Genomic DNA, 26,216 nt, shown 5'->3' with positions numbered 1-26,216 from the left:
GCAGTTGGTTGATGAACAAAGGTTACAGTCGTCATCTCACTGGTCTCACATTCAACATCCGCTCTTGATGCTATTTGGTGCATGCCCCCCCCCCCCCCCCCCCCCATCACACTTTCTCCTCCCACATTTTTTCTCACCTTGTAGTGCTTCAGTGTGTTGAGCATCATCACCTCCCCGATCACCTCTGAGCTCGAGTCTACTTCTTCAAGAGGAACAAACGATCCGTCCTTCTCAAACTCTGGTGGTGACATGGTGACACAAAACTTTTAAAAGACTTAAATACAGCGGCCCTGGGAGCAATCTATCATTTCACATAACCAAGTGTTGTCTGTTTCAATTCATATATTAAATAACAATTAGCCCCTCGGTTGCTCTTCTTGCACTTGAACTGCACATTTGCACAGCTCCACTTTGCACTCTAATGACTTGGTAGAAATTCCCATCGTGGTATGATCTCTTGACTGATTTTATTTAGATGTTTTATACTGTTGTATATTTTTGTTGTGTCGTCTGATTTTTTAAACTTAGTTTTTGTTTAGATTTTGCTTATTTTGATGTTGTCCTTGTGTTTCTTGTCTTCCCTGTGCTCCTGCTGCAAAACACATTTCCCCCATAAAGAATCTGAATACAGTCAAACACAACCAACTCAAATCAAACCTGAAAGGACAACACAACCCGAAACAAAAAATACATTGCCATCAAGAAATGCAGACAAAACAATAAAATACACACAAATACAACCAGAGAAACAAAACAACAATAAACAGATACCACTATCAAATACACACAAACACAACCAAATACACACAAATCAAGTACAGACAAGAAAACCAAATATACACAGACGCAGAAGCTAACCCATACACTCAGAACGACATCAGACAGACAACACAAAGGAAGAAGACACACACGCTTAAGAAAACACAAAAAAACAGACAAAAACTACCAAATGCTGACAATGCATAAAATATACTGATGAAGTGGAACAAACAACGACGATTTAAATACACAACAAACGCAGGCTGGTGTGATTCTCACCGATACAAACGTCCCTCAGGGGGGTGATGTAGGGGAAACCAAACTTGGCCTTGAAGGTGGACAGGATTTTCTCTTTGACTTGTTCGACTGAGTCACAGCTGAGAGCGTTCACCTCCAGAGGCTCGCTGACCTCTCCATCAACACCCACAGCAAACAGCACCTTCAGCTTCTGAAAAACAACACCGAGAAACATATCACATTATCACCTAACAGCAGCAAGATAAGACTTAACACCTATAGCTGGTTCCACGCCTCGATTTCAGATAAGTGAGTGACACTCCTTCACTGCACTGTCGTATGGGTAAGTGCATCTTCAGCATCCGTCTTATTTCCTTTCCCGCAGTTTTGTGGGTGATGCTCACACCATCTAATGGATGGGCTGAACCAAGAGATATATTGGTTTCTAAAAATAGACTAAAGTCAGGCTTCTGTGGCTTTGGTCAGGGTTGCAGCTGAGAAACAGAAGGGATGAGGGAGCGCAGAGTGTTACACCAGAGGAGCGTACTGCCAATAATTCAACAGATAAATCCATGTTGCAATTCTCTACACATTGGCAGTTTTTGTGCATGGTGTTGAATACTTCAAAAGCACTTTAAATTTACTGTAAAAATATAGTATTTGCAGGCATCACATGAACTGAAACACAACTTATTTTTGCCATGTGCATTAGAAGCTGTTTCATGCCTATACAAACTCATGTTGATAGCTTAATGTCAAATATTGGACACTAAATGGTTGGTAGAATTACTGCTCTGAGAACCTCGAAAGGAAAAATGCCTTTAAAATATGAAATATTTCTCAACAACTGAACATTTTTGACATTGAATAAGTCCAAATTATAGCATTGCTAGGTTCTGCAGCAGAAGTAAACAACTCCTCAACTAAACATCCAATACTCAAAGATTGCAATTGGTATAAACATTGCTTAAATACTCATAGGTGCATTACGAAAAAGTAGATATGCAGAGGACTGGCAGATTCTTTTATTGATGTTGCTGTGTTTCTGTTTTTAAAGTGGGGATCAACTGACTTGAGTTACTCAAAGCACTGTGGCTGCAGGAGCTGGGGATCAAACCCCAAAGACGACCGACTCTACTGACTGAGCCACAGTAGAGAAAAGAAGATGCTCAAATGTCACAGGAAGTTTGATTTAATCACAACATTTTAACCAGAGGTCTTCTTCATGTGATAACGATCTAAAGTAGTATGTGGTATGTTTACCATGTGTTTTCTCTATTGTCATATTTGAAAGATGATTGTTATAGATGTGTGTGTTCACATGAGGAAGACCTGTGATCAAAACATTGTGATTAGATGAAACCTTGTGACTCATTCGAGCTGGTGTGTGTGGGCATATCTTCTTCCTTTCTCTGCTGTCTTTGTATTTCCCTGCACATACAGGATGTGTGTGTAACTAGCCGTTTGCTGGTTACAACATTAAAAACAGAAACTCAAAAACAAAAAAAGAAATCTGCAACCACCACTCCTCAACACTCCCTTCTAAGACATCCATTCAGAGAATACTTTTCAGGCCTTTGGGATTTTTTACTCAACATAAACTGAACTTCACCTCTCAAATTGCATAATGGAATATGTGCAACAGTTCAACTGAATGCTCCTTGAACCCACATCTGAGTTCATAAATATATTGAAATGAAACTGTGACATCAGTCTCATATAACACACATCAGCAACTTTACTCCTGAAGCTTCACACTCACACGCTACAAAGAATCTGATCCTGTAGGTTTAAAATAAAGTTCCTCTTAATGAAACGTCATGCTTTTCCACATGTTTATATTTCAACAACATTTGACTTCCTTATAATGAGATTATTAAGTAACCTCTGGGCCATCTGTGAGCTGAACTATGTGCTACATGATGTGGTCTTAAAGGGACCCCCATATATTAGGACGTGTTGATCATGCTAGATTAAGACTGGTACCTTTTATATGTTTGTCATAAAAAGAAAGAAAGAAACTAGATTTCTCAAATTTGAGAAAATTTGTCAAATATAAATTCACACACAGGCTGCCATTGTTGTATACACTGCAATGCATTCTGGGTAGTGACATCATTCGGCTACCCCATACTCCTTCCCTATGTGAGTTTAATGTGTTATATCTGATTGCAGTTTTAGTAAAGCAGATCAAAGTGAATACAATGAGAGAGGTGGGGGGGGGGGCGACAGTGGAGCTAATACGATGGTGTCTGTACCACAACTGATCGTCAATGCCGGCTGAGACTGACAGAAAGAGAGAGAGAGACAGATACATATATATATCTATAGAGAGAGAGGGGCACCTCGGCAGAGGTGATCTGGCACCGGGACTTGAGCCGGCGACCCTCCGGTTCCCAACCCAAGTCCCTACAGGTTGAGCTACTGCCGCCCAATCTTAACACAGCTTTTTTCAGATGATGAAAATCACTACAACTCCAAATGTCTCCGGTGATCACCTGGGAACACACTTTTCTTACTTTATGTGCTCAAATAAACACAGGACTGGGGGTTGATGTAGAAAAAAACCTGCTCATGAAACGATGCTTCCAAATAGACATTTGCTGCGTACTATTTTGTCTGCACACATCTTCAACCGTAATGCAACAGTTTCTAACATTTGCTAAATGTTTCTCTTATCATTATGTAAATCACCTCTTATCTTTTACTACTTCTGCAGTAGGGCTGCTCGATTTTATTTTTATTTTTTAAAGATTTATTTTTGGGCTTTTTGTGCCTTTATTGTAGAGACAGGACAGTGGATAGAGTCTGAAATCAGGGAGAGAGAAAGAGAGAGAGGAACAACATGCAGGAAAGGAGCCACAGGCTGGTTTTGAACCCGGATTGGCTGCCTGGAGGATCGCTGCCTCCATACATGGGGCGCGCACACTAACCACTGCGCCACCAGCGCCCCATAATAATGATTATTTGATGGGTATTGAGATCATAATTATTAAACACTATTACTCATTGATTTTACAACACCTGAATCAAATGCATTTATCGAACTTAAACACTTAACAACTTAACATTCTGAGCCATTTGAAAAATAAGCAATAAATAAACAAATGAAACAAACAAAAAATCTAACTCCGTTTTTGTGATAGTGGTGATGTAATCTTGTGGCCAAAATAATTTTCCACACATGACAAAACCTTTGGGCAGAACGAGCACAACACAGGGTGCAGCACGGTAATTGTTTCATCTCGATTATCTTCTTTTCATGATCTTGATTAATCTCCCAGCCTTACTCTACAGGCCTCTAAAATAAATCAAAGATTGAATTTTACTTGGTGGTTAAACTTCATTGATCTCTCTAAACACAGGGGTCACAAAAAAAGACATCGCTTCCTTTAAAGGAGTCGTACATCTTGATTTGAAATTTTCGCATTCATAAGAGTTTCACAACTCTGTTTTTCCGTTCCTGCTTATATTGCCTCAAAGAAAGTGTCATGAACCTCTCTATCTGAGCAGCAGGGTGTGTCAAAGAAAGATTGTTCCTGCAGTCTGTGGCTTTTCTTTAATGTGTTTTATCTGAGAAATGTTGAAATGTTCTACTTCCTTGAATCAGGGGCTTTTTGTAAGAGTCTGACTGTGTGTAATGGGTTCCCTTAAACAGGACGAGTTGCAGCTATAAATTTAGATTAGTTGATTGTTTCTCCACATCAGAATGAACACACTGATGTAATAGAGTGCATGCGAAGTCTTTTCGGCCTTTCCACTTGTGAAATACACCAACAACGAAGGGACATGGTTTTTTTTTATCATGTAAAATCTCTTCTCTCCTCTTAGGGCCAATAAGGCGTTGAGGTTAAGCAAAATATTCAGTAAAAAAAAAAATCAATCATAACTTGGGCGTCTTCACAAATCAATATTATGGACCAACCCCTTTCTCAATATTATTGTTATGAAATATGAACCCATCCCTCTTTCACTCTCATTCTCAGTCTCAATGTTTCACATCGACATATTTCCTGCCCACAGGAGGAGATCATTCTCAGTTATATCTGGTGCACATTTTTCTCTCTCTCTGCTCAGCAACGTTCAGGAAATCAATTTGGCACCGTGATAAATAAAGCTGTGTCAAGCTGAACTGTTTGAATTTACAATGAGGTTTTAAAATACATGAAGGAGGAAGTGGTTCAGTTCCAACGGCTGCTCTTTGACAAGCTGCCTCTGTACCCTCTTTGGCTACAAACCGACCAACACACAATGAGGAAGTTGTCTTATTGAGGCTACTGTTCACACACTCACAAGATCTGTTTGACAAATTGAACAGTTAATATCGAAGTATGATTTTGACAATACAGAGTGTGCATAATGAATAGTAGGTGTTCTGTATACATGCAGTAAGTACACTTTTGTACTTTGGTAAACAGAAGTAGGAATTGGGAAGTATTGATGATTGCATGATAATTGAAGCACAACTGGTCACACTGGTGATCTAATGACACAGTGGCCCACTTAAAGGTCACATATTCTCCTCTTTTTCAACCAGTTTAAATAAGTCTCAGAGCTCCACAAAACATGTCTGTCAAGTGTCTTGTTCTAAATCCACTCTGATCCTGTATTTGGTCATTCCTATAAACCCCTCTATTTCAGCCCTGCACAGAACAGGCTGTTTCTATGTCTGTACCTTTAAATGTAAATGAGCTGTGTTTGACCACGCCCCCTCTGGGGGGAAGGGGATGTGGCTTGGGCTTTCTCGCTCCATGTCCTATTGTTTACGGTGAGAAGGCAGACTCAGACGGCAGAACAAACACCTATCTGTGGGAGTGTCACCTGCCTGGGGAGGGGTTACTGCCCTTTGTGATGTCATAAAGGGAAAATCTCCAAACGACCTGTTTGAGATCACATTTTCTGAAAAGCTGTGCAGGGAAGAACGGAGAGGATGGACTTTTCTCATAATTGGGGGGTTTGTGGACAGATTAGGAACATATTTAATTGTTAGAAAACATGGTAAAGTGTATTATGCATAATGGTGCCCAGTAATCTGTACTTGGAAGTAACACAATTTTGCAACATCTACATCTTCTTAGCTTCACTCTTTGAGGACTTGGCAATGTTTCAGTACCCACACATTGCTAGTAAGTGCTTTGTAAATTAGGCAGTGTGCCCAGAGTTTGCTTGCAAATCTTTACAGACTCATTCCTTTCCTAAGGACCTGTCTTATCAAATAGATGTGCTCAGTATTTATTTACAGCTGAGAGAACGAAGCAGCCTGTTATTACACAGCCAGAACAGGTGATTTTAACTTGAGTCCTGCCTCTGATAAGATACATAGCCAATCATAGTCTGCGATTTTAGGGTGGCACCTGGGGTGGCCAATCAGATTTCAAGGGGGGCCCACGTGACCTCTGGAAACCCTTCTGGACACGCCCCTGATGCACAATATATGTGACCCATAATAACACGTACAAAACAACTAAAAATATCCTGAAACATTTAGGGTGAGCTTCATGTGTGAACACAATCAGCCACATTTATTTACCCAGACTTAACCCAGACCCCTCCAGAAGTTCGTTTTAGATTTTTACCTTTATTTAGGAGCACAGTGGATAGAGAAAGCTGGGGGGGAGAGTGGAGACTGAGAGGTGAGATCCTCATCTGCATGTGAGGACTAAAGCCTCTATACATTGGGCACAACCTAAGCACTAGGCCTTCTGTGCCCCTCTTAGCAGGAAATTCATTGCGTGTGTGCAGGCAGGGGGTGATGATGTTTATATTCAGCAGCTGGCTGTGGTGACCTTAATTCACAATGGTGAAGCTGCTACACAATGTCTTCTGTTCGCCAGCATGTTCTTGCCCACTCTTTTGCTAATACTGTGAATACATCCAATCTCATGTAGCGCTGATATAAAGGCAAAAACCTTCTCATCCTAGCTTCAAACCCAGTTGCTTGTCCGCCATCTTTGCACGTCCTATTAATATCATGGTTTGCCTCTTAAGATCCCCTCTCTCCCTCCCTGCTGAACAGGCCAAACATCCTCCTCTGAGGGATATTAGTGAACTAGCAATGCAGGAAGATTTCAGTAGCATGCTGTCTGAAATGCTCAGAGGTGCATGTGTAAAAACAGCTTAAATGATTCATGTAGAGTCTGCTATTTATTAACATGAGTGTGCAGTAAATAAAGCACTTAACACAGAATTGCCTTGTATTTGGACTCCAGTATTGTGTGGACAAGTAATCCTCTCTAGTGTGCAAAGGGCCTGGAGATGTAAAGAGTGTGCTTGTGTGTACGTACCAGGGAGGTGAAGTCTTGAGCCTGCCACAGCAGCCAGTCTTCGCTGAGTGTGTACAGAGCCTTCTCTGTCACGCAGTCCACGGGTCCTTTGGCGCTCTGCTGCGTCAGAGCGCTCACCATCAGGAACAGGTGTTGACCAACCGTTTCCTGCACAAAATCACAAACAGGAACTCAGTGTGTAATAAAGAGACAGAAGGTTTTAGAACTTTTAGTTAAGCTTTTGGCAAATAAAGCCACTTGCTATCACTGTGCTCGTCAGCCTATTGGTACACAAGTCTAAATATGGTCCTAAATTTCAGCTTAAGAAGACCTCTGGCCGAAACGTCATTTGATCAACTTTTTTGTGGCACAGAGTAGCTCGTGAGCATAAAGCTCTTTTTCTGGCTGCTCTTTATGAATTGCCCTTCACCACATGATGTGTGTTTAACCAACCTTCTTCAACACTTCCCGGGGAGCAAAGTAATGGAACAAAGGAATAGTCAAGTTTCTAAGGATTTTCTAGGAGTGTTTGTACTCGACTTGAGTTTAAATTGTTAGTCATCTGCCACCTTTACTCCACTAAGTATCCTAAATAAAATGTAATTGTACAGACATATTTCCCCTTAGAATCCTTGATTTTCAAAATAAAATGTTTTAAACTCTGTGGTCTAAAGGTTTTTGAGGGTAGTAGTAGGTAGCAGCAACAAGGGCTTCATAAACAGAGGTTTTGCATTTAATTTAAGTCCTGGCCATAGACTGTAAATATTAATGAATGAAGCCTGAGTGACGTCATCCATCTGTTCCTTCAGGGGGCTCCATATGTGACTTCCGGGGTTTCTGGTGCCAGCCTCAAGCAGACCTTAGACGAACTACGGGATTTTGCACTTCCACATTAGCTTCACTTTTCAACACCAGAGGTTGCAGCTTGGTCTGTTCTGGCATATCAGATGCAAGCGAGAAGGTGACTCAACTGTGATGCTGGATGCATAATGGAGACAGAGACTTCAATGGAGTCTACACCAGCTGCTCCAGTGGAAGATTACGCGGTGGATATATACAATAGTGTTTCAACTTGTATCGTATTAAAAAGTTTGGATTTAGGATGGTTTTACAGTTAAAATTAAATTGTTTATAATTCTCAATATACCAACCAATCTCTTTTAATCAACATAATTTACTTCAGCACAATTAGTATCAGAAAAAAATAACTTCTAAAATTCAAATGCAGTAAATAATGTTACTAATAAATTACTTTTACTTATACCCAGAGGCGCTGCTTGTCAACAGGCAATGCAGGCAACTGCTTGGGGCCCCGAGCCAGTAAGGGGCCCCCAAGGGCTGATAAACTTTAAACCACAGCAGTAGTTCAAACTGAGCACATTTTGCAATGACCTAATTGAACCCCATCTGACAGCTTCCTGTTAAAAGCACTGACTTTTAACAATTCATTTTTGCCTAGGGCCCCAACAGACTCTAGAATCGCCACTGCTTCTACCAAAGTAATTTCATGTTGACAGGTGAGTGAGGCCATGCGTGTAAAGCAAAATAAGTTTTAAACCCAAACAGAATTTAGTAAATATATAAACACATCTATGAAAAGGTAGTGAACTCTACTAGAGCTCCACTGTGTACGTTATAAATGACAAGCATAAGTCCTCTTCAGGTGTAGCTGTACAAAGATCGTTACCATGGTAATGTTTCCTTTCCACTAGGCGGATGTGGTTTTTTCAAATGGCTAAAGTAACACCTCATTTTCAGTGCTGACTGTAATGTCCCATTACCTACCAACATGTTACAGAGAAGTTCTCTATCAAGATCTAAACAATCAAAAGTCAACCACAGGAAAAAACATGCATAAGGATGTTTAAAGGACAACAAACATATTCTGTTTGTACCTGTGGTTATCCAAGCTCAGTCTTCACAGACACCAGGGTAATTTGTCAAGTTAATTCAGGAAGACAGCTTTGTTGTCTTTAAGAATAATGTTGGACTAACTGTATTCATCACAAAGGTTTGGTTTATGATCTGTTTAATAAATGTCATGTTCTTTTTTTCTTTTATTAGCTTGACAGAAATATGCTCACTGTAGTCTGAGGAAGAGCATGTTGGCGCCAAACGTCACTTCCTTTTAAGGAGCTCCTTGGTGTGCGGATCTTTTTTTGCTTCTTAATACCTTCACTTAACCCCGTGATATCTTCAGACAAGAAGGGGAGTTAAAAATAGTAATGTGACTAACACTCTGTCTAAAATTGTGTTCTTCTACATATACACATGCTGATTTTGAGGTCATTTGTGGGCTCTCACTGACAGTTATGTTTCATCAGTACTGTGAAGACTTTCTCACTGGTTGCCAAAGAGACTGAAATCAACACTGTTACCTCCATCTGTCCTAAAAACAGCAAAACAGACGATCAAGAAGAACATTGTCTATTTCTTAATATTATTTCATAATGATGGCCATTGCTGCCAAAGGGGTTGGGGTTTCTTAGATACTGATGCAGAGATTTTGACCACAGGGGGCGCAACAATCAAGACTCACTCGCACTAAAAAAGAGGCTGTTAGAGTACTTACTAGTAATTACTAGACACCCTGTAGGGATTTTCATGGCCATTATTACACATGAATGGAGGTGACCAGAGTTTTTTTTCCACCTGAGAAACATCTCCAAGATCAGATCAATCTTGTCGTTTTAAGGATGCTGAGGTCCTCATCCATGCCTTTGTGTCATCTAGGCTAGATTATTGTAATGTCCTTCTGTCAGGTCTGCCAAAGAAAAGTCTGCGAAGTCTGCAGATGGTTCAGAATGCTGCAGCTCGTGTTCTGACCGGAGCCTGCAGATATGAACACATTAACCCGGTGTTGGCCTCTCTTCATTGGCTCCCTATTCATGCCAGAGCAGACTTTAAGGTGCTGCTGCTAACTTTTAAAATATTAAATGGTAGCGCACCATTGTATCTTACCGACCTGGTGAACCCCTATGTGCCTGCCCGAGCCCTGCGTTCTCAGGGGACGGGTCTTCTGAGTGTCCCAAAGGTCAGAAAGAAGACAGCTGGTGAGCGGGCTTTTTCTTTCCGTGCACTGACACTTTAGAGCAGTTTACCTCTGGACATTAGGCAGGCTTGTTCTGTTGAGGTTTTTAAAGCAAAGTTAAAGACCCATCTGTTTACTGTTGAGTATGAGTCATGATTTCTCTGTATGTTTTTCCTGTATTTGAACTGTATTGCTTTATACAGCACTTTGATTTAAAGCGCTTTATAAATAAATGTATTATTATTATTATTATTATTATTATTATTATTATTATTAATAATCCAATAATAGTTTAGTTATTTCCGTTAAGGCCAAATTGGGGACGAACCAACGAATCATCCATTATTAAAACCGCTTTTCCCTTGGTTAAGGGGGAACTGGAGCCCATCCCAGCTGTCATTGGGCGAGAGGCAGGGTACATCCTGGACTGAACGCCAGTTAATCACTGGGCAGACATGTACAGACAAACAGCTACACTCATATTCACATCAACCCAATAATTGTTGAGTTATTTCAGTCTTGGCCAAATTGGGGACCAACCAACGAATCATCCATTATCTCCACCGCTTTTCTTGTTGGGTATCAAGGGGAGCTGGAGCCGATCCCAGCTGCCATTGGGCGAGAGGCGAGGTACACCCTGGACTGAACGCCAGTCAATCACAGGGCTGACATTTAGAGACAGCCACACTATATGGGCAATACAGAGTAGCCAAAAAACCTAAAAAACATGTTTGAGTACCCAGAGAGAACCCAAGCATGCATGGGGAGAACATCCAAATTCCACACAGCGAGGCCCTATCCAAAAGGACCTTATCGCTGTGAGGCAACAGTGCTAACCACTGCACCACCGTGAAGCATACCAGCAAATCAAATGATAGAAATTAAACTGAAATAATATTCAGCATGTTTTGCTAGTATAGTTAAAACAGCTGGCTTTACTTTCACTTTAGTTCTTAGAGAAACCAAAGAGTAAAAGAGACATAAAAGCATCTGACCCTGAGGAAGCCGTACATGCAGATGGACATCCAGTTGGTCAGCAGTTTCTCCACGGTGGACTCGGTGCGTCGAAGAAGCAGTTTGGGCTGAGTGTTACTGTTCTGATGCATCAGAGCCTTCAGCAGAGCCTCCATCACCTCTGTGAGGTACGACAAGTTGTTGTGGAGTGCTACAGTCAGTAGTGATGCCAGCACACACCTATGAGCGAGCAAATAGAGTTAAGGAGACAAGAGCAGGCCGTGAGACAGGCTGAGAGTTTGTTCATATAGATACAGTATATACCGCAATATGTTAAATAAACTGATGAACGTGCAAAACACATTAAGAACTGACTTCTCTCTAAGGTTGAAGCTCTTCTGTTCCTCCAGAGTGTGCACCATGGATGTGAGGAAGAGCGGGTCCTGGATCAGCCTGGATAAGCCCTTGCATGACTCATCAAGTTGAACCTTCACCGCGTCCTTATTTCAGGTCAGACACAACAACACATCACTAACAGAGTCTAACAAAGTGGTACCGACATCAACGACAGCTGGAGTCACCCCTTACCTGACCGATGTCTTTGATACACAATTTCCTGAACGCTTCACTCTGAAAAACAAGAAACAGAGCGGAAGCTTTGTTTATTTGGCTGCAATTATGTATTATGTCTCCATATCACAATGACTAATTTACTTTCTTTAAAGCTCGCCGGTACCTCAGGGTTAGTGTCAGAAAAGAAGATTCTGGAGGCAAAGTGCTTGTAATCCAGGAAAGGAATGGCTCCAACATTTTCCATAAGGTCGGCTCGCTCCGTCTGCAGATCAACAAAACCTGTGGAGGACATTTAAGTTAAGTTTCATGGATTATAGATTTATTCTGGCGAAAACTCACTTAACAACTTTGAAATGGTTTGCAAGAAAAAGGGTACAAGGGACTAAAAAGATTATATGCATACTGTTTCAGTGTAGGGTAAAATAAAACTTTTTGAAGCTATCATCACTATGCAGGTCACAAAAAAAGGGGATGTGAAATGGACAACTAAGTCTGTCCTACCACATCCCCGCAGGCTGAGAGCTGATTCTCACAGATAAGGCTGTGCACGAGCAGTGTCTGTCTAACCCCTTGACATCAGAAAAAAGGAACAAGTTCGGGTTACTTAACACCATTAAAAGAAGCCGCATGCATGCATGCATGTGTGTGTATGTGTGTGTGTGTGTGTGTGTTGAAGCTCAGGAGAAACCAAAGGAGACCAAATATTTGCTCGGGCTCCTCGGCTGTGGGATGACCTGCCTGAGGATCTCAAAGTAACTACATCAGTGTCTTCTTTCAAAACACTTTTAAAGACTTATTTTTTCTTCCCAAGGCCTTCTTGTAAACTTTGTTTTATCCATGATGTTTTATCTGTTTCAATTATTTCTATTTTCTCCTAGTCAGTCATTGTTTTAGATGTCGTCTTGTGTTATTGCTTAACTGCTGTTTTTATTTTCAGCGTTTGCGACTTTATTGTTGTGTATTTTATTTTTGGAATCTTTATGTTTTGTAAAGCACCGAAGTTACAAAGTGCTTTAAAAATAAACTTTAATATTGTCATTATTATAATTATTAAGCTAGGTATGGATACAACGGCGTCAGTTTGTTTGTGACTGCCATTTCCTGTCGCACATTGGTTGATAAAGAAGAGAAAACTCAGGAAATGCGGTTTGTGAAGAACCGTGAAAAAGGAAAAAAAAGCTTCTGCTTATCATAAATTTTGCAATTTCAAAGGAGTCAATCTAGTTCCTATAAAGAAGAAAGAAGGAGATGATAATTATAGCTGAGATGCACAATTGAGCATTTGTGGATCTATCACATGTCATATGGTCATCCCTATACTGAACAATGTGAAAGTATTTTGCATGTTTCTTCATATCCTGCTGATGAGTTGTGCTGTTTTTTAGATAGTATCTATTCTATTTGAAACATTTCAACTTTAACCTGTTTATTGTGGTTTATCACAAGTCAATTTAGCAGAGCACTCCTATAACACGGCAGGGGATGTGCTCTTGTTTTAACAATCTTGGATCTACCGTCCCTGATCTCTTTCTAACATCTGTGTAGACTCTGGTTGGTTTGGGTGGTGTCCTCTTTACTGTAAGTGCTTGTCCTCTGATTGGGTATGGATGTCTTGTGGTTATTTTTATTATTATTTGTCGATTTGTGTTTGTTTGTTCTTCTTTTACTTTGTTGTAATCTCACAAAGTAGTATGAGAGCCACATTAAGGGGGAAAAAATCTGAGATGTCAGGATTAAGGTCATACATTTATGAGAATAAAGTTGTTCATGTACGAGAATAAATTCGTACATTTACGAGAATAAAGTCGTACATTTACGAGAATTAAGTCATTTATGTACAATAATAAAGTCGTAAAATAAAGAGAACACATTTTCTTTTATTTAATCACAGATGCACTTTGAAAATTTGCGACTGACCTTGTCTAATGTCGTTCCTGATGTCGAGCTCCAGGTCTTCCATAACCCTGTTCATCTTTTCAGTGAACTTCTTTTGTTTGCTTCGGAAGATGATCACTACAGCTGGAAGACAAAACCAAACAGTGAGATACACTTTTCGTTTTAGATAAAGTAGATAATTATTGTAAGGTTGGACCTGTTTGTGGTTTCTTAAAGGAGCAATATGTAACTCTGACACCTAGTGGTTAAAATGGGTACTGCAGTTTTAAATCCAAAACATTAAAGAGCTGTCTCCTCCCATCCCCTCCTCCCCAGAGGAGATGTAAACGTGGGTTGCTATGTCGCGGACACAGACGCTTCAGCGTTTAACCAGCTCTGCATTGGTCTCCATTTTCAAAAGCGTCTACATTATTTATCCTAGTCTTACCACGTTTCTGCTCGTTGAGCTTATTAGAATTGCGGTGACTTCTAAGGGACGGACAGAATCAGTTATATCTGAACCATTTCCCTTGTTTGTTTGCCGTGTACTTGGAAAACCAAGGGGTGTCCAAAATAGCTGTGGGTTGCCTTGAACCTGCCTACCTTCTCTGGTAACAAACAAAAATGAACAATTCCTGACCCGAATCTAAACTTAGAAGGTAAATGGACTTGAGCTTGCATAGCGCTTTTCTAGTCTTGTGACTACTCAAAGTGCTTTTAAGCAACTTGGGATTATGTGTCTTGGCCATGGATGCATTGGACATGAAGCAGCAGGAGCTGGGGATTGAACTCCTGACCTTTTGGTTAAGAGACCGACTCTACCAACTGAGTCACAGCCTGCATTGTTGTCAGAGAAGCCAGCCCTTCAACATACTGTAGCATGTTTCCTTCATGTCTGATGATATAGCATATCATTTTTTTATCATATCATTTTATGATAGAATTCAGTAGATATCTTACATACTGCTCCTTTAAGAAGACATTGGAACGAAATAGGTGAAAATACTCAGCCACAGTGTGTACTTACCAACAATAATGCAAGGTATGAGCAGGAGGACAAGCAGTATCAGAAAGTACAGATGGAATGTAGATTTAAGACTTATTGTTTTTTCTCCATACTGTATCTGGGATAAAGAAATAATCACAAGGTATTTAAAAGGCATATACTTCTGCAGACTTTGGTGTTACATTCACATTTTATTGATTGATTGATTTAATTGACCAGATTGGGTTTGTGTCGCGGGACTTAAAGTTTTACCTCTAACTCCTGAAATGTAGCAATGTGAGTGTTTCGGATCTCACAGGTGAAAAATTCAATCTCAGTCTCATCACTGGTTTCTTGGTCCACCATGATGCAGGGGTGTCGTTTTTCTTCATGAATGCCCCACACAGACAACTCTGTTATGTTCATCCCTAGTTTGTCTGCCTTTTTCTGAAACGAAAACAAAGACATGAGCGGATTTCAAACTGTTGATTTCCTAGTTTATAACATTTGTGCTAAAATTACCTGTATGGTGATGCGGACATCGTCCCCTGTCATTGTAGAAGAGAAGCTTGTAAACTCAGGGTCTGGGTAGTAGGTTATTGTTGTGGAACAGGGCAAGGTTTTATTTGCTACTTTCAGAGACAAAGTGCTTGAAAAAGTCCTGTGAATGTTTTCAGCTGCAGGCGAGTCATAGGTGAGAGTCTGTAGAGCCTGTCAAAAGATATTCATTTAATATACTGTATAAGCTGTGTGCTGCATGTTGTGACTAGACAAGCTTGATAACTGAGCAATGCAATGTTACATCATGTAAATGTGTCTAGATTTAAGTGACTACAAGTTCACTCATCTAATGCAATGTTCTGTTGAATAGAATAAAATACATAAAGCACATTTCATTACAGGGAAGCTCAATGTGCTTCACACTTATGATATAAACAAAGGATTTCAAGAAACAAACAGGTACTTCAACAATCATGATACAGATACAGAAATCTAACTTTTAAAAAAGCACACATCCAATGCAGAGGATGTGACATCAGAGACATCACATAGCAATTACACTAAATGATCTAATTCTTGGTGCGACTAACAGATCTTCACTTGATGACCTGAGGGCCCTGGTAGGGTTGAAGTCTGTGAACAAGTCAAACATATACTTGGGAGCTGAACCCTTAAGTGCTTTATGGACTAATAACAGGATTTTAAAGGTGATTCTGTATAGCATGGGGAGCCAATGGAGATTGAGGACGGGAGTCATATTTTCAAATTAACTGGCTGCTGAATTTGGAATAAGTTGGAGTTGTCTCACTGATTGTTTGGATAGCCCGGCATACAGAGCATTGCAGCAGTCTAACCTGGTTGAAATCAATGCATGGACTAATTTCTAAACATTAAATGGTAAATGGACTTGAGCTTGTATAGCCGTTTTCTAGTCTTCTGACTACTCAATGCGCTTTTACACTGCAGGTCACACCTACACATTCACACACTGATTGTAGAGGCTGCTGTGTAAAGTGACCATCAGAAGTAAATGATCCAATTCATACACATTTATACGCTGCTGACAAAGCAGTGGGAGAAACTTGGGGTTAACTGTCATGCCCAAGGACACATTGGACATGTGGCTGCAGAAGCTGGGGATCAAAACCCTGACCACAGCTGCTCCAATTTGAGAAGTGACAAAACTTTTTAGGAAATGAGGTTGAATCAGGCAGCATGATATGATGTGACATGAGTAATGTAAAAATAGTGTTTGTCCACAGACCTGATAGGTGTCGTTATTGGGCAGTCTGACTTCCTGCAGGACATTGCTGTGTTTGATAGCTTCCACAAGCTCCAGGAGAGATCCCATTAATTTAATCTTCCGGTTTCCACTATGAGACACAGAGCAGCAAACAAGAATGATTTTAGTGCACATTGGATACCAGGGAGGGTTCTTACCATGATGGCCTCATACGGTTATGGAACGAGCATCTATCGCTTCCACGTAAATCTGGGTTTCCAACAAATTATTAATATGGGTCCTTCAAGATAGATTTTTTACTATAGACATACTGATCCGGACTGGTTTAGAAAAGACATACTGGTCCAAAGTTATAAATAGTCAGTGGCCACTATGGGGCTATAGCAGATATATGGTTATTTGTGTGTATTTTTTCTGCTATGCACTGGTGTAATCGCTTTAAAAAATAAAAATAAACCTGTAAGGCAGAAAATTAGTTTGTTAAAATTGAGAAATTTCTACTTAGAAAGCCATTTGTTGGAGAACACAGTTTTCTTAGGACCTTAGAAAGACTCTTATCATTTCAGGCAAAACAATTCACTCTAGCTACCATAATATCATGAATCAATACATTTTTCCTCTCTAAATGTGTTTGTCACAAAACTCTACAATATCATTTGATCAAAACAATAAACAATCTAAAAAGCAAAAAGAAAACTGTGCTAGTCTAACTGAAGGGCGTCCAAAATGGTCACCTGAGGTTGCCTGAATACCGCCTACCTTCTCTGGTCTAACCAAATACTGACCATTCTGGACTGGAATAGAAACCTTAAAAAGAGGACATACTAGCTGTTCTAATGTTGTCAGAGAAGTCAGCACTTCAACACAGCATGTTTCCTTAATGTCTGATGAAATAGTAAAGTCATTTTATGATTTAATTTAGTAGATATCTTACACATTGGATCTTTAAAGTACTGTGGCTAACATATAAACTGTTGGGAGGTCCTCCAATCATGAAGGACATCATCCTCAGTGGATCCAAATATCTACTTCAAACTTAATGGAAACTCTGTTGGTTTCCACTATGATTAAGTAAGTAAGTAAGCACATTGATATAAATAAAGGCATAGAACTTGGATTCATCCTCAGGGTTCATGAATATCTTCAGCAAGTTGAGATAGTTTATTCTAGGTCAACCTAAATGGCCATTCTTAACACCCTTCAGCTATCAGGATATAAAAAAAGACATACTGCTGGCTATGACCCTTAAATACTTCCTCAAGAAGTTGCCCTCAACCACGAGCACAATCATGGTAGCAAAGCGTGCAAAATAACAGAGAATAGTTTAGATGGAAGTGAGTGAGAAAAACTGTTAATGCTAAGGAATAGTAAGGTGTGTGTGACTAACAGGTGGCTACAGGTATAAATGAACAAAAATGCTCTAGAGCAGGGGTGGGCAACTGGTGGACCGGGGGCCACATGCAGCCCCCATCAACCCTCAACGTGGCCTTCAGGTCAATTTTTACATATCAACTAATTGGAAACATGAAAAAATCTGCCATGAACACATGAAAACCAAAAATATGTCCATAATAATATTTGATCACTGGTATATGTTGAGTTAAATTTGAGACATAATTGACTGTAATCGTTTTTGTATCCTACAATTTGGCCCCCTGGCAGTGAGAATTAAACCAATGTGGCCCTTTTTGTGACCAAAGATGCCCATCCCTGCTCTTGAGTAATAAAATGGGGATCAGGTTCAGGGTCAAATTAGCATTATTTTATTAACTGTTATACTTAGAGTATGAAGAAAAATGGATGCACAAGGCCCTTTTATATAAATTGCCATACACTTGATTTGTATGTCTTCTAACACTGCTGTTTGTTATAAGGTTTGTTGGGTACAGAGGCAGAAGTGGAACTTTCTGTAGCTAACAAACCATACAAAGGGGAAGTTGTCTAAAGCTGAAACAAATTAGTTCTGGGAAGTTCACTTTCCCCATATGATGACCCACAACCTGTAGCTGTCTCTCAGTTACTGAAAGTGTTTCCTAGAATAAATCTCTTCTGAAGTTAGTGACAAAGCACCGGCTTCCATTAAAGACATGCCACTTGAGTTTCCACTACCCCTTATTTGTAATGTTACAAGAATCAGTGTCAAATGTTTGTGTGTTTGAATTGTCTTCAAACGTTTTTTGATGTATTTAACTTAACCAGTCATGTTTTGTCCACAAAACTTTGGTAATCAAAGTCTGTGTATCTGCATTTGTTATCATTTTTGTAGTCCTAAAACATTGGTTCCCAACTGGGTGTCCGGGCCCCCCTAGAAGGGGCGCCAAAGATCTCACAGGTGAGGCTAAGATACAAGTGGCCAGGCTCCAAGCAACAAAGGTTAGGAAACACTATTTTAAAACAGTCATACCTTATCCAAGTGCTGTTGGGTGAAATGCTCGTGCAGGATGGTGCCGATCGGTAGGTGATTTTGGCGCTGCCATGGCAACTGCCATCTGGGAGGAGAAGGCATACTTTGACTACTCCTTTAGTTTCTGTACTGGGAATGTGAAAGGTCAGATTTTCACCAGTGTTGTCCCAAACAGGAAACCTGAATAAAATAACAGAGAGAGAAACAGAGAGAGAAACATCTTAAGAACTAAAATCATAGTAAGAAGCATTGCACCAAAATCTGCCACAAAATAATTTAACACCCGTTTTAAATGTAAAAGTTAGTGTCTACAGATTGCATCCATCCAAATAAAATTGTCTGAAAACAATTCAGTTTTCTAGAAATTGCATGTGTGAAATAGGCTATTCAATTATTATATGAAATGTTAAGAGTGTTAGAAATAACTCACTCTTGTGGTGTGCAGTCTGCCTGGAACCTCACTCTGATCACAGAACTGAGGTTAAAACCCTTCAACACTGCATTGTTTCTGCCGTAGAAGGACACAACACTGGGAGTGATGGAGGAGATCTGTGGTCTCTGAAAGTAAATGTGCACTAGATTATTATTATGTGAATGAGGTGAAAACGAGGGAAAACAGTATGTGAGAGTTACCATTCAGACTCACTGAGAAGTTCATCCATGACTCCATCATCTGGCAAACACTGTCCTGCAGGAGAAGGTGAGTAGAATATGTTTAGGCAGGTTTCCATGACATGCGTTGGAAAGGGATTAAGCTAACGAAGTTCAAAAACATGAAACAGTACAAAAGGAAGCTTAAGGATTATAACAGTAAATAAAAATAAAAATAAAAATAATTACATTTCCTACTCCTTTATTGGCCCAGGAACATCCGTTTGTGGTCCAGCTACACCCAGCATCAATGCACTGCCGACACCTGAAGACAAAACAGTTTATGTAGTTTTCTTAGGCACAGCGCTACTTGGTCCGGTTTAGGGGAAATGTCATTGTTTTTGTTAAAACTATAAGTTAACCTGATCTTTTAATAACACACCAACAGGTTTATTCTGAACTCTTTCACTTCACTTTTTCAACACAGGAAGTTGCAGCTTATCTCTAACAGGGTCGAATCTTCCTGATGCAGTACAGGGCAACTGGAAAGGATCATGTTAAGGAAATCAAGGCCATGTGAACCTTAAATGTTAGCTAGAGTTGAAGGTGGTGTTCATTCATACATTTAGAGACATTAGCAAGGCATGACAAAATTTTTGCTGGGACTGTGAAGTCATCTTGCAGGAATGACAGGAAGAGCTAAGTATCGTCAGCATAGCAATGGTATGAGAAACCAGGAGAGCAGATATTTGCACCAAGTGAGGTGGTGTATGTTGAGAAGAGAAGGGGACCGAGCACTGACCCTTGAGGCACCCCTTTGGATAAATTGTGTGCACCTGATGGGTAATCGTGTTGAACCTTATAGCAGAGATTTCTAAGGAGACTAGTCTGTGAACTGCCGACTTATTCAAGTGCAAAACTCATCCCTGCCTCAGATATACCAAAATATAACAGGAAATCCCCCAAATTTGAAGGAAAAACATTGGTTTTCAGACTTCCTCTCTAGATAGCTCATCTTAAGGAAACTGTCTGTTTTCCATCATTTTTTGGTTCATTTCAGTCTTTGCAAAATAGGGGCTTGACAAGTTTAGTTATTCTTTTCTACTAAGATTTGTAGAAAATGAATAGTAGACTTACAAGACAGATGTTGGTGGTCCACTAATTTTGGTGCAGTTGAGAAGGCTCAGCTGTTGTAACAGCTCTGTCGTCCCGAGTCCAACCTTAAGTTCAATAGGCAGTCCTGTTAAGTAAAAAAATAAATACAGGGAATATTGAACCTTTTTAATTTCATGAAATTCTTGACTGTCCTTATTTTGAAATACTTCATTTCCCTTGGTTATCTTAGAATAATAAAATTGCTTACCTTGAGCAGGAAATGTAGTATTTTCAAGTATGAAGGTGCACTGTGGGAACTGTAGTTCAGGGTTTTTCATTTTAAAATGTTCTAATTGACAGATGAAGTTAGAAAGTGCACTCTCTCCCACCGACAGATGCATCTGGATGGTAAGTGTGATCTGAGGAAAGTCCAGATATGAGAGTATGAAACATGAATTCAAAGTTTCATCCAAAAAGCAACTGTACTTGGTTAAAGTTCTGAAAGATGTTTCACCTCTTCTCTGAAAGGATTTTCTTTGGACCAATCTTTCAGAGTGAAGGTGAAATGTCGTGAGAACTTCCACTAAATCCAGCTGCCTTTTGAATTATACTTCAAGTTACCATGACCTGGACGACTGAGAACCTTAAAAAGAAAACTGATAATAGTTCAAAACTTGTATATAGCCTGCACCTGTCCAGTGTTTTCCTGTGCAACTTTGTATGAAACCATCTTCTGTTGAGAATCATCAGGAATGGACAGCCAGTCTGAGTCTTTGCAGTCATCTTCAAACGTACAGCTAGGAGGAGAAAAATGAAGTTTTTAACAAGTGTTTATTTGCATGAAGACGTCAACTGCAGATGTTGTTTCTCTGACCTTTTGTCAGAGCCGCACCAAACACAGTTTGGATCCTGCGCAGACCAACACTCCTGCAATGTTTTGTAAGTGCTGCACTTTGACACTGGAACACGATTTATCTATTAAAAAAAAAAATGAACACACAACACAAAGCAACTTAGCAGCACTTAATAATACAGCATGCATATGTGAAAAAAAGGTACCACAAATAAATCCAAAAGAGAAATAAACCTACCTGGTTTTGAAATGGCACGTACACATGTTTAAGATCCACCTGATCTAGATGTAATGTCTGAAACACTTTGCGGTCGTCACTGGTTCTGTAGAGCACTCTGGAACACGTGGTCTGGTACTTCTTGTCCACAGCAAGCTGAAAATGAAAGCGTAGCTTTGAGCTGTTCTGCTGACAGATATACTTGGAAAGTTATTTGCAGCTTAAGTTAATGGCTGTGGTAATTCTTTAGAGGTACAGTTGCATTTCTGTCTTTGTGGCTCAAGCATCTTTTAGAGGTCAACCTGCTAGCCAATGACCAACACCATTATGGGAAACCTTATATGGACACTTTGTTGTCCTCTGACACCGCTAAGAGCTCATTTTTAACCGTGCATTCATTTGTTATCAGAATAAACAATGTCAAACATATTAACTTAACTTCAGAAGGTCGTCACAACTTCAGAAGGTCAACACTATTTTATTCTTATTTTTTTATATTCAGGTCTAATTACGGATTTTTTTCCTCAACTGTTTATAGGTTCTTGTTTAAACTGCACATATATTTTTATCCCTGCATGGGTTATGTACATTTCTTGTACAAGTCTATTTTTAATTACACAGTTTAAGTTTGATTCATCTAGGGGTATTCTTTAAATATTTTTTCGGGTTAATATATATGTATGGGAGGGGGGGCGTCGGTTTTGTGGTTTAATTTGTAACAAATGTTTCATGTCATGTATGTCTTTGTAACCTGCTCCTGGATGCTTTGAATTCCCCTTGGGATCAATAAAGTATCTATCTATCTATCTATCTATATATATATCCGAGAGAATATTTTAGTACCCACCATGCAGAGTCGAAAGATTTAAATTATAATATCCAAAGACTTGGCAGACCAAGTTAAACAGTGGCTCGATGAGCCAAAACTTTGTCTAAGTTCCAGTCATGCATGTTATTATTTTTTGATCATTTGTCATTAGTTATATGGTATTAGTTTCTCACAATTCACTGCTCTACATGTCAAGTTGCCTCAATTGCTCTGCATCATAATTTGGCCTCATCTTTCCACACAGATGGGTCTTATCTTCTTGATCACTCAGTCTGTATGGAAGGCAATCTTGGACACCATTGGCTGTTGCCTGACCACCATAAAGCCTCAGGGAGTGATGGCGAACTTTTGGGTGCTTCCTGTGTGCGGCTAGTGGTTTGCAATAACAGCAGACCCTTTCTGTGCGTCGCCAATGTTTAGCCTAGAGTTTGACTAGCAGAATAGAGGATGAGAGAGGATTGCTAGCTGGACTTACGTGCGTATTTCTTTACTTACAGTGGACTGACAAATACGAGATAAATTATCATCAAATGACATTGGTCTCTTCAGACTACCCCTCCCCACATATAGCAAATTTCCACTGACACAAGAGTGGATCATAACTACGAATGACAAAAGAAAGCTGCAGATTGGCGCTGTTGTTTTTCCATGATGCTGTAGAATAACTGCTATTTCTCACTCCACCTTGTTGCTCACTTTCATCTTTCCTTTGCATTTCCCCATATGTCCTTTATTTATTTGCATGTTTGGACCACTTGATCTTTTTATATTTTGTTACTGTCCTATCATGGTGTTGGTATTTTGTCTCTGATTCTGGTTCAGTGTGACAGGAAGTGATTTAACATGTAAAGAGGAAAAGTGCAGTGAGTGGGCTTGTGTAGGGGTTAATAATCATCTAACTGCTTAGAAGCTCGGTTTGTGTGGTTAGACCTGCTCCACTCAGCCCTGCAAACAGCCACTCTACTTATCCTGACAGCGCTGGGTGATGTTTCCCCACAGATTTGAATGAACATGAGTGACTTCATTCTTCAGATATTGCATCGATTTCTAATAGTGAAATAGCAAATATTCCTATCATAGACAAATGTTCATTATCTTACACAGATTGGACATATGTTGCTGTTACACTAACTGTGCTAAATATAAATGCAAATTTTACTGTTATTTTTTTAAAGCTATTTTTTGGGCCATTTTTGCCTTTGATGGACAGCTGAAGAGAAACAGGAAACGTTGGGGGGGTGAAATGCAGGGAAACGTCGAATTCGAACCCTCTGTCAAGGTTTGGGTTGAAAAAAAAAAAAGGAGGACCCGAGTGCAGAACTGAAACTATTTAATTTAAAACAAAAAGGCAAAACAAACTTACTATGAAAACGTCCAACCTGAAAATCCCCAAAAAGGGTCAAAACAGGTACACAAGGAAAACTTACGTCTGACATGGACTGACAACCAACATCCAAGAACTAACTACAAACAATGATCTGGCACAGATGGGAAGAAACACAGAGGGTCAAATAGACATGGGTTAATCAGACACAGGTGAGATTAATGAAACAGGTGAAGACAATTAAACTGGAGGGAAACACACAGAGGCAGGAATGAACAAGAAAAGAAACACTGAGGACAACTACAAATTACATTCATGAAACACTTTAGACACAGAGAGACTCAAGAATGAAACATCAAGACACACTGACTAGAACATAGAGTGACACAAGGATACACAATTACAAAATAACGCAGGAAACACCGAAGACTCAATTAGGAAAAAATAATTTAAAACACACACAAGGGAAACAAGCAACACCAGGGAAGAAGAAGAAACTCAAAGAAGAAAATCTAAACTCTGAAAACACAAATACCAGAAAAAGTCATGACACCCACAGCCGCTGCGTCAAGGACTATATCCTCTGTGGAGTGCTCCACATCTAACCGGCTTCCCTTGATTTCACTGTTCTGATTGGAAAAAAGTTCACTATTTCTAAACCTGTGTTTGTGTGTTATTAACCCCACAACTGTTTTCTCATTACATTCATTCTTATTAAATATTTCCCCACTTTCTGTTTTTGCAATCATCCCTATATATTAAATAACAACCCTTGTATCTTGTTATTTATACCACAATCTTGCCAATTCACTGCCCTGTTACTGAGGATGAGGATGCTGATTATGGCAAATTATTTTACAATCTAACTTAGCTTTTTAACTTAAATACATATAAAATGTCTATTACAACAGCCATATGACTATACGTGTGTCAAAAAGTGTGTGTTTAAGTTAATAAAGAACTGCTCCTCATCAACAGCTACAGCTCAATATCATTTTGTGAGCAGGTCCTTATTCCAACCTATAAAACATGAACCAACAGCTTTTTCCCCTTATTTGTTACATTTGCCATTGAGTCATTAAAAACCCATTTTCCTTTGCAGACCTCTTTTTTTACAACGGTAAGCAACACATTTAGTGCTTTGATGAACACTTGGAAAAGTAAACTGAGCTTGAAAGAGCCTCTTGTGTACAGTATAAGCAATATAGTGTTAACACACAACAACACAATGTTGTGGACTGTTCACAGACCAACGCTCAACTCTTCAATCGTGTGTGTAGCTGTAGAGAAGAGGTGATAGGAAACTGGTCAGTGTTACTTCGAAGTATTGCAAGATAGGGTGCTAGCCAGTTAAGAACAGTTCCAGGTCTGAAATGTTGCTTTGCCAAAGCCTGCACAACATTAAAGGCACAGTAGGTGAATTCCGCCACCAGGGGGCTCTCAATCAATACAAAACAAAAGATGACGTCAAGGTTGCCGGAGAATCATGGGAGTTCTCTCTGCTACTCCACCCTATAAGTTAGAGATGCATATCACCTGTCTTGGAAGTTTGCTGCACATTACAATAGTGCACTCTTAGGTATGTGCTGTATTTGTTCTCACATTGCATCAAATGTTAATTTTTAGTTTTTTCACCTATTTTTCAAGTAATTTAAGGGGGCGGGGGCTCAATTTAGTTTAGCTCAATCGGTAGAGCAGACACCCAATGTATGGAAGTCTTTGAAGCACTGGTTGTTGTTTTGAATCCTGACCATTTGATTCAAGTCATCCCTGTGTAATTCATAAAACATTAATGTAATCTCAGTTACATAATCCATTGGTTTCTGAAGAGGCATTAGGAAGCCTGCCATATTGAAAATGCTGACTCCAACTAACTTCCAGCTAATTTAGAGGAAGTCAAAGAGGTGAAGCTGAGGCAGGCTGAATGCACATCTTGGTTGCTGAAACACGCTCATGCAGTGTACCTGGCCTGGCTCGTCGTCTAAGCTATTTTATTTCAAATAATGAAAACAACATGAAAAAAAGCTAAAAGTTCAAGGTCAGTAACAAGATTTAGCTGAAGTGAAGCAGACTCTTTACAAACAGCTACAATGCGCCCGACATTCAGTCAAATCAGCCACGCCCCTTACTAAGCCTAATGACATGTGATTCTTTGCCTAAATATAATCCAAACAGAAACGTTAGAGAAAAAAAAAATCACCCCCTGGAACTTTAGCACTTTCACAGTGGCTTCATTTTACAACCCTGGATGTTGCCTCTTGGTGTGACTGTTCACTTTTTATACTCACCTTAATGAGCTGCCCGTCTCCCGTCCCAATGACGAAAACCATCCAGTTCTTCTGTCTCACTGCCAGCACAGAGGTCATGTAGTTCTGCTTGAAGATCACCTTCTTTGGCTTCAGTGTCTTTGGCTGAGGAACACAAGCGTTTTGATTATCAGACGTGTTGCACAGAGGTATTCAGGGATCAGCCTTTATGTACC

At 39.8% G+C, this 26,216-nt stretch overlaps 1 protein-coding gene across 1 annotated transcript in view; it reads right to left on the bottom strand.

Annotated features, from left to right (window-relative positions):
• The window catches only part of plxnc1 (plexin C1), a 34,079-nt gene that overhangs the window by 6,122 nt on the left and 1,741 nt on the right, over positions 1-26,216 (bottom strand). The window contains exons 2-23 of the mRNA XM_020634776.3: positions 26,023-26,145; positions 21,603-21,737; positions 21,386-21,486; positions 21,203-21,308; positions 20,780-20,930; positions 20,554-20,656; positions 19,666-19,741; positions 19,472-19,513; positions 19,256-19,383; positions 18,826-19,005; positions 16,443-16,551; positions 15,200-15,388; positions 14,951-15,124; positions 14,720-14,816; positions 13,735-13,836; positions 11,981-12,096; positions 11,833-11,874; positions 11,620-11,744; positions 11,286-11,484; positions 7,281-7,427; positions 1,039-1,207; positions 138-238 (exon numbers count right to left, since the gene is read on the bottom strand). Of these exons, the coding sequence (XP_020490432.2) occupies positions 138-238; positions 1,039-1,207; positions 7,281-7,427; positions 11,286-11,484; positions 11,620-11,744; positions 11,833-11,874; positions 11,981-12,096; positions 13,735-13,836; positions 14,720-14,816; positions 14,951-15,124; positions 15,200-15,388; positions 16,443-16,551; positions 18,826-19,005; positions 19,256-19,383; positions 19,472-19,513; positions 19,666-19,741; positions 20,554-20,656; positions 20,780-20,930; positions 21,203-21,308; positions 21,386-21,486; positions 21,603-21,737; positions 26,023-26,145 (2,715 nt within the window). The remainder of the gene's footprint in view (positions 1-137; positions 239-1,038; positions 1,208-7,280; positions 7,428-11,285; positions 11,485-11,619; positions 11,745-11,832; positions 11,875-11,980; positions 12,097-13,734; positions 13,837-14,719; positions 14,817-14,950; positions 15,125-15,199; positions 15,389-16,442; positions 16,552-18,825; positions 19,006-19,255; positions 19,384-19,471; positions 19,514-19,665; positions 19,742-20,553; positions 20,657-20,779; positions 20,931-21,202; positions 21,309-21,385; positions 21,487-21,602; positions 21,738-26,022; positions 26,146-26,216) is intronic.

This window comes from Labrus bergylta, chromosome 23 (genome assembly GCF_963930695.1).
Source record: "Labrus bergylta chromosome 23, fLabBer1.1, whole genome shotgun sequence".
In the NCBI taxonomy this organism is placed as follows: Eukaryota; Metazoa; Chordata; class Actinopteri; order Labriformes; family Labridae; genus Labrus; species Labrus bergylta.
This window is presented reverse-complemented; position numbering and strand designations above follow the sequence as displayed.